Here is a 9,017-nt window from a genome sequence, read left to right as displayed (position 1 = left end):
GACCATCGGGTTCTTGGTCACCTCCCCGACCAAGGTCCTTCTCCCCTGATTGCTCAGTTTGGCTGGGCGGCCAGCTCTAGGCAGACTCTTGCTGGTTCCAAACTTCTTCCATTTAAGAATGATTGAGGCCTCTGTGTTCTTGGGGACCTTCAATGCTGCAGACATTTTTTGGTATCCTTCCTCAGATCTGTGCCTCGACACAATCCTGTCTCGGAGCTCTACGGACAATTCCTTTGACCTCAGTGCCTGGTTTTTGCTCCGTCAACTATGCCTTTCCAAATCATGTACAATCAATTGAATTTACTACAGGTGGACTCCAAACAAGTTGTAGGAACATCTCAAGAATGAGCAATAGAAACAGGATGCACCTGAGCTCAATTTCAAGTCTCATAGCAAAGGGTCTGAATACTAAATAAGGTATTTATGTTTTTCTATTTTGAATACATTTGCAAAAGATTCTAAAAACCTATTTAGGCTTTGTCATTATGGGGTATTGTGTGTAGATTGATGAGGAAAAAAATGTATTTCATCCATTTTAGAATAAGGCTGGAACGTAACAAAATGTGGAAAACGTCAAGGGGTCTGAATACTTTCCGAAGGCACTGTATATTTATACTCCGGACTCCGACATTGCTCGTCCTAATATTTCTAAATCACATGATTTTACTTTTTAGATTTGAGTGCATTGTTGTGCATTGTTAGATATTGCTGCACTGTTGGAGCTGGCAACACAAGCATTTCGCTACACCCGCAATAACATTTGCGAGATATGGATATGCGACTAATAAAATTGGATTCCATCTGTCAATCAGGCATATATACAATAAAAGGTATAATTACCATTATAACGCCAACTTATTTATAAGGTCCAACTACAGTGGAGATAACTTACATGTTGACAGTGAGGTGACTGTGTACAACACGGCTCTCCTTGAACAGCATCCTGGCCTGCATCCAGCCCTTGGGCCACAGTGGTTTGACCTCGTTCTCCATGAAGGCCTTGAGGTAATCCTCCACAGAGAGAGAGCACTGAGACGACTCCAGTTCATAGCAGCTCAACTTCACGCGCACCAGGTTACACAGCAGCGACCTACACACACACACAGAGAGAGAGAGAGACAGAAAGAGAGAGAAATTAAGAAAGCTTACTAATCTATTATCTTTTCAAATCAACTAACTTCCTGTATGATTTAACTCGAGAATTTCACTTTAGTGTCTAGGCCGGATTACTACAAAAGTACTTTGTGACAACTGCTGATGTAAAATGGCTTCATAAATAAGATTTGATTGAGGGCAGTGGATGGGCCGTCACCTGAGCTTGTCGTCCCAGACAAACTTCTTCCGTGGGCCCATCATCCTCTTCCCCGGCTTCCCCTCATCCTCCTCCTCTGATCCGTTCTTCTCTCCCTCTCCAGGCTGCTGCCTGCTAGGGTCCAACACACACACCTCAGTACCAACATGTTCTAACAACCCCAATATATACCCGCAGAGGCAGAGATGCATATAAATGAAAGCAGTGATGAACACAGGCAGAGTAGAGCACTAAAAATAACCAAACACCCATTATGGATAAGCGATATAGCATTACAGTATACCAGGGGTACTCAACTACTCTTTAAGAAGGTCCGGTCATTCAAATGTCCTAGGTGGCAAAGGTCAGGATGGATTTTTGTCATTTATCAGCGTAGTAACAAACCCAACAACCCCAAACTGTTCAAATTGGTCACATCCTTCTTGTTGTTGGATAGAAAATGTTGCTGTTTTAAAGCTAATTTCCTGCAATTCTACACATTTTGCCACGTGATACCTGAGTGAATTGCTCAACAAAATTAATTAATGGGGGCCCGCTGGGGGTCGAGGCCCCTGGGCGTACCCATCTACCTAACATGAGCTATTTGATCAACTGGACATTTCTGACAGGTACTAAATCGAAATCGCTCTCTGTCAGGGAATGCCTAATGCAACATCAAATGTAGAAAGATGTAAAGTCGGGACCCGCGGTCCGTATTGACCCCGTTCTAGGTCCGCATCAGGACCACAATCCGCCTGTTGAGTATGGCTGCAGTACACTATGGAGTATTGTAAATCTTCTTACTTGGCAGCCTTGACCATGCAGTCCATGCTGTATCGTTGGGTCTGCTCGGGCATCACACTGCACACCGCCAGTTTCAGCTTCAACAGGGGCGTACGCAGACGGTCGTCCTGGATGTTGAGGCTAAGCTTCCTGAGGCGTTTGAGAAGGGCCTCTTTATTGCAGGGCACAAACGCTTCCAGGTGAGAATACACCTCCCCACGGAGCCCCATCGGCTGCTCCTGCACCTGCAGCTCAATACTGGGGGAAGAGGGGAGGAGGAGAGAGTGGAGGGAAGGGAGAGGAGCAACAGAGAGAATTAACAGGAGTGAGAGAAGGGGGGATGGGGAGAGAATGTTGGTAATCAAGGAAAGGGGATAAAGAAGAGACAACAAAGAATAAAACAATTTTTGCGTGCGAGAGAGAAAGATGTTGGGAGAAATGTAGAACAGAGTGGGGGTGAAAAAGACAGGAAAAGAGATTAACAATCGACTCCAATATCAGCAGTATGACACATTCAGAGTGGAGATGGAGAGAGATGTACAACGTGTCAAAAGAATGACAAACTCACTCCAGTAGGATGTTATTCATATCCAGGGTGAAGAACTTCTTCCTTCCCTCTTGATCAAACTGACGAGAGGCCTGTGAAGAAAGGAGGTTAGTGAGCATACCGTCTTCCATAGAAAGACGCACAACAGCAAAAAGGAGCCTTCCGTGTCAGTTTCAAAATGGCTGCACCGTCATCTTGCCAGTTTTCACTCATCCTTGATTGGTCACTCTCTCTTTCTTCTCTCCCCCTTTGGCCACCTGTTGTATGTTGCTAGTCTACCTTTCTTTCATGTGTTTTGCTCTCATCCGCTCTTCCTTTCTGCTCCTCTCTAACCTCTTTGCATTTTTACCACCCTGTCAAGAAATGCATTACAAATCTTCCAAGAACTGAAACACTATTTTAAGAGATATCACCTTGATCATGGTTGAAGAAAATGGCTGCCACACATTTAAACTGTACAGAATTCCAGGAAGTTACTCAACAATTAAATCAAGGTTTGATCACATAAACATCACATAAACATCACATAAACAAATAAATCAATCTATGATAAACTGGAAAAGCCCCATGAGTGTGACTCACCGCCCGTAGGTCCTCGATGCGCTTGATGAGGGGGGCGGGCAGGCCGTCAGGGAGCGGAGGTGGGTGTAGGAGACCCCCTGAAACCCCCAGCCCCCTCCCTAACCCGCCCCCACTCGGCTTCTGCCCTGAAACTCCAATTCCCATCAGGCCATTCTCTCTCCCGGGCGTGGCCACGTGCGGATTAGCTGAGCTGTCCAGAAGGCTGAAGTCCAGGTCACCCAGAAGATCCTGGAGCTCCTTCTCATTTGCCGAGCCCAGCAGTGACATCATGGCGGGGTCCGCGGTGAGCTCGGCCAACGAGACGTCATTGTTAGCCGCGTTAGCGTGCAGATGGGAGTTAGCCAGCAGGTGGTTGGCTCGCGGGGCGTTGGCCACGGAGCTACCCACGCCGGAGTGGGGCACGGTGGGGTTCATCTTCCTCATCTCCTGCTTCTCCCGGGTGAAGCGGCGCAACATGGCTGCCAAGCACAACGAGTCCTTCATCAGCTTCTTCCTCTTCTTCTTCTCTGGCCGGTGGATGTTCATCAGAGACGACACTCTGGGTCAGAAAGACAAGAGAGATGGGTGAAGAGGGGAAAGAGAGTGGGATAGAGGAGAGGGTGAGAGAAGGAAGAAAGAGGAAAGAGAGAGAAAATAGTGAGGTAAGTTATGATGTGTAATCTCGAAGACAAGAAACCTATAAGCAAGGCGATGTCTTGTCAATATGATACAAGGAAAACAACAGTCTCATAATAGCCGCCGGTCTATTTCTGGGAATAGGAGTATTTATGGCAGCGGAGTGATCAGCTTATCAGAGCGTAGCTAATGTAGCCTTTGTTAAGGACACTTGGCCTGTCACACAAGCCCACGGGCCATTCAGAGAGAGCATCACAGTGTGTCATGTCATAGTCAGACATATCTGTACATGGGTAGGAATGAAGAAAAATACATGTATATGATGAATTCGTCTATTGTATTGCTGAAGTGCATACATTTCAATTTCAGTGCACATTCGGTAGGGTTTGACACGGGGAGGTATGAAAACGGATTCAAAAACCATTACAAGACATTTTGAGGAATGGTTCTTGAAACATGCTCAGTTCTATCTGAGAAATATGCATAGAACCACAATGTCCCCTTCGATGATTTTACTCTTACAGCAAGAACAAAATAATTAGAATTATTCAGAAACCATTCTATCTCATATTGCAATCTGTGAAGATACAGACATGCCTGACAGGCACAAGAAGCAGCGATTTATCCATCCCATTATCCTATCATCTCACCCTGGTTTGGGCACTCTGTTCTTCCGGGGTTTCTTCTCCTCCAAATTGTTTCCTTCTTTCCTCCTTCGTCTCTTGATCACTTGCTCCTCGCCACCCTTCAGCTCCTGCTAACACCGGAAGGCACAGACACAATTCATGAAAAACCAAAACAACCATTTATAGTTAAACACAAATAAATTATTCACAATTATTCTAGTCAGTTCGGGAAGTAAACAAAAATTAACAGATTTGATCATTGATTTTGAAAATAATTATAATTTCTGTTTACTTCCTGAATTGACATCACTGAAATGGAATTGACAACTGACTAATACAGTGTAATTTCACTGTATACAATACTTCATGGCAGTATCCCACCCTTACTCTGGGTTTGACATCCTTGCCCCCTTCCTCTCCCTCGGACTCGGAAGCAGCTCTGAACTGCAGCGTGCCCGTGTTGATGTAGAACCCTCCCAGCTTGGTCGTCAGGGAGGCCGGGACCAGCTCGTCATACTGTCACACAAAACAAAATGGCAGCCGTTACATTCAGAGCATAGATGCAGAATACAGAATAACTTCAATGAGTGTCTGACAACAACAACAAAAACATGTCACTCTGGTGAATGTAGGTTAGTGTTTATGGGGCGAGGTTGATTGGTTGTGTGAATTGGTGCCGTGGTTGATTGACAGTCTTAAGCACGCTCCAAACAGGAAGCAAAACTCCAGAGCGGAGTTCGCCAGAATAGAGCAGATTCCCGTTTTCTCCACCTATAATACAGCCTAACATGCCTTCTCCACATGAAGGGATGTAAAAGGTCAAAAGTAAAAAAGGGATACTTACAGCCTCCGAGTTGTCAATGAAAGGGTCGGTCTCGTCGTAGCCGAAGCCGATGTCAATCAGATCCTGCATTCTATCCTTCCTCTTCTTCTTTCCTGGTGCATTCTCATTGCCCTGTGTCACAGAGGATACATACTTTCACATGTACATACTGTATAACCAGTAGTCATAAACGAGAACAAAATGGCTTATAACCAGATACAACATGTTTATAAACTAGTACAACTAGCTATTAACCGGATTTTAAAAAGTCAAACTAATCTTAAAACGAGTATCTTACAAGTGGCATTATTAGAGCACAAGGTTTTACCACAGCTCCAAAAAATGACGTACATATTTGTTCTCAAACTTCTTGGCCAGGGCCTCCACCTGCAGTCGTTCTCTCTCGTCATCGTTGAAAGGGTCGCTAGGGTCAAGGGCAGGAGGCAGGATAAAAAGAGTTGGAGTCTGAGTCGGGGCTGGGGCTGGAGGAGGAGTGTTCTTTTTTGCCTAGAAAGCGGGGGAATGGGTGAGGAAAAGTGTAACTACTGGAACAGAAATTGACTTACCCACAATAAACAAACAACGAACAAAGTAACAAATAATATTTGTTATATGTTGTTATTGTACCGGATGTAAATCACATTGTCATGCAATCATATTGCTCAAATAGCATTGGTGAATAAGCATTTGTATTTAGATTTACAACTGGTTTATAAAGTTGTAGTATCACTTGTAATTCTAATTTTGAGAACAATATGTTATACATTGGGGCAAAAAAGTATTTAGTTAGCCACCAATTGTGCAAGTTCTCCCACTTAAAAAGATGAGAGGCCTGTAATATTCATCATAGGTACACTTCATCTTTGACAGACAAATGAGAAAAAATTCCAGAAATCACATTGTAGGATTTTTAATGAATTTACTTACAAATTATGGTGGAAAATAAGTATTTGGTCAATAACAAAAGTTTATCTCAATACTTTGTTATATACCCTTTGTTGGCAATGACAGAGGTCAAATGTTTTCTGTAAGTCTTCACAAGGTTCTCACACACTGTTGCTGGTATTTTGGCCCATTCCTCCATGCAGATCTCCTCTAGAGCAGTGCTGTTTTGGGACTGTTGCTGGGCAACACAGACTTTCAACTCCCTCCAAAGATTTTCCATGGGATTGAGATCTGGAGACTGGCTAGGCCACTCCAGGACCTTGAAATACTTCTTACGAAGCCACTACTTCGTTGCCCGGGCGATGTGTTTGGGATCATTGTCATGCTGAAAGACCCAGCAACGTTTCATCTTCAATGCCCTTGCTGATGAAAGGACGTTTTCACTGAAAATCTCACGATACATGGCCCCATTCATTCTTTCCTTTACGCGGATCAGTCGTCCTCGTCCCTTTGCAGAAAAACAGCCACAAAGCATGATGTTTCCACCCCCATGCTTCACAGTAGGTATGGTGTTCTTTGGATGCAACTCAGCATTCTTTGTCCTCCAAACACAACGAGTTGAGTTTTCACCAAAGAGCTATATTTTGGTCTCATCTGACCATATGACATTCTCCCAATCTTCTTCTGGATCATCCAAATGCTCTCTAGCAAACTTCAGACGGGCCTGGACATGTACTGGCTTAAGCAGGGGGACACGCCTGGCACTGCGGGACTTGAGTCCCTGGCGGCGTAGTGTGTTACTGATGCTAGGCTTTGTTACTTTGGTCCCAGCTCTCTGCAGGTCATTCACTAGGTCCCCCCGTGTGGTTCTGGGATTTTTGCTCACCGTTCTTGTGATCATTTTGACTCCACAGGGTGAGATCTTGCATGCAGCCTCAGATCGAGGGAGATTATCAGTGGTCTTGTATGTCTTTCATTTCCTAATAATTGCCCCCACAGTTGATTTCTTCAAACCAAGCTGCTTACCTATTGCAGATTCAGTCTTCCTAGCATGATGCAGGTCTACAATTTTGTTTCTGGTGTCCTTTGACAGTTCTTTGGTCTTGGCCATAGTGGAGTTTGGAGTGTGACTGTTTGAGGTTGTGGACAGGTGTCTTTTATACTGATAACAAGTTCAAACAGGTGCCATTAATACAGGTAACGAGTGGAGGACAGAGGAGCCTCTTAAAGAATAAGTTACAGGTCTGTGAGAGCCAGAAATCTTGCTTGTTTGTAGGTGACCAAATACTTATTTTCCACCATAATTTGCAAATAAATTAATTAAAAATCATACAATGTGATTTTCTGGATTTTTCCCCCTCATTTTGTCTGTCATAGTTGAAGTGTACCTATGATGAAAATTACAGGGCTCTCATCTTTTTAAGTGGGAGAACTTGCACAATTGGTGGCTGACTAAATACTTTTTTGCCCCACTATATACTCAGCATAATTGCTATGCAGATATGTAACAAAAAAATAGTAAACTACTGTACCGTGCAATGATATCTGTACACAACACTGAGTGTCTTAATAACATAACACCGATATTTTACATAACTCCCTGTAGGCAACATCCTGGTACTTCCAAACCTACTCCATCTATTCAGCACTGACTGATCTTCTATATGTCACCCATAGGAGGCTAAACTCAACTGAACTGGGGCACTTCTACGTGCCATATTAATGGCTGTATGACTGGTGTAAACTAACAAGAGAGTTGGCAAGTTAACAAGAATTGTACACAGGTAACGCCAGACAACCTTTATCACGGCATGTGCATTAGGCGTGCCTACAACTGTAATCTTGACGTGCCGTTCCGAGTTGAGTACCAAGTGATTTGAGTGAATGGCTTAATGAATGGCTGAGTTAGGGTCTTTTGTGTGAAGTCCATGACTGGTAATTTTCTCCTCCCACCGACCACGCTAGTCCGTGGAAAGACAAGATACACGTTCATATCCTATCTTATAACAAGTCCCCAATAACCAAGTTAATAAAATCAACTGGTGTTGATCCATGTCTTTCTTGACCAAACAGAAGGAGTCATACCTGGATGTTTTGGATGAGTTCGCTGTAGTTAAACTCGGCCGACGATTGATCGCTGGGCTCAGACAGAGATAGGTTCAACCGCACGGTAATCCGTTTTCCTTCAGCGTTGTCCTTGTCACTACTAGTTTTGCCGAAAAGCCCACCGCCACCATCTGCCCCGGACGCTTTCGTGTCGCCCTCACATTCCGCATCCAAGTCGATGTCGGCCTCGTCATCCTCCAACCGGCGTTTCCTAGTCTCCGTGGCTGATCCCGCAGCGAAGGCCGAGAGGGTGACAAATTGTACTTTTCTCGGTTCGGCCATTTGGATGTGCTGCCTGTCTGAACCTCGCTTCGGACAGACAGCGACAGCTACTTCGCGAAACTACTTCAAATTTGCGAATTGAATGGGTTTGCGCGAAAATGCAATGTCTATTTAGTGGCTAATAAGATGTAAGGGGGTCGTCCGCACCATTCGAACTGAATTTCAGGGGATGAGATGGTCGGGGAAAAGTTGTTTTTTCGGTAGCTACTTGCATCCTCAATTGCTATGGGATCGAGACATTCAAGTTGGCCATCTTGGATTTGAGGAGTAAATAAAATATCAGAGAGAGGTCACTGGGCCTGCGCACACAGACAAAACGGAAGTCGCGTGAGCGAGGGGGGGTATCATAGCCAATCACTGCATTTGCCCCCATTTTAATCCCGCCCCTATCACAATAGGCGATAATAAGATCATCTGAAGAAGATGGCACTAGTATTATGACCTTAACGGATATGTCTTTTGTGAAAGGACATCTTA

At 44.4% G+C, this 9,017-nt stretch overlaps 1 protein-coding gene across 1 annotated transcript in view; it reads right to left on the bottom strand.

Moving 5' to 3' along the window:
- The window catches only part of LOC118365700 (ubinuclein-2), a 19,836-nt gene extending 11,040 nt beyond the window's left edge, over positions 1 to 8,796 (bottom strand). The window contains 10 exon segments of the mRNA XM_052490342.1: positions 893 to 1,090; positions 1,313 to 1,426; positions 2,096 to 2,332; positions 2,643 to 2,713; positions 3,204 to 3,741; positions 4,469 to 4,575; positions 4,832 to 4,960; positions 5,289 to 5,399; positions 5,619 to 5,774; positions 8,238 to 8,796. Coding sequence (XP_052346302.1) covers positions 893 to 1,090; positions 1,313 to 1,426; positions 2,096 to 2,332; positions 2,643 to 2,713; positions 3,204 to 3,741; positions 4,469 to 4,575; positions 4,832 to 4,960; positions 5,289 to 5,399; positions 5,619 to 5,774; positions 8,238 to 8,540 — 1,964 coding nt within the window. The 5' untranslated portion in view covers positions 8,541 to 8,796.
- Positions 8,797 to 9,017: the final 221 nt, after the last annotated feature.

The sequence above is a fragment of the Oncorhynchus keta genome, chromosome 32 (genome assembly GCF_023373465.1).
Source record: "Oncorhynchus keta strain PuntledgeMale-10-30-2019 chromosome 32, Oket_V2, whole genome shotgun sequence".
Classification (NCBI taxonomy): domain Eukaryota; kingdom Metazoa; phylum Chordata; class Actinopteri; order Salmoniformes; family Salmonidae; genus Oncorhynchus; species Oncorhynchus keta.
This window is presented reverse-complemented; position numbering and strand designations above follow the sequence as displayed.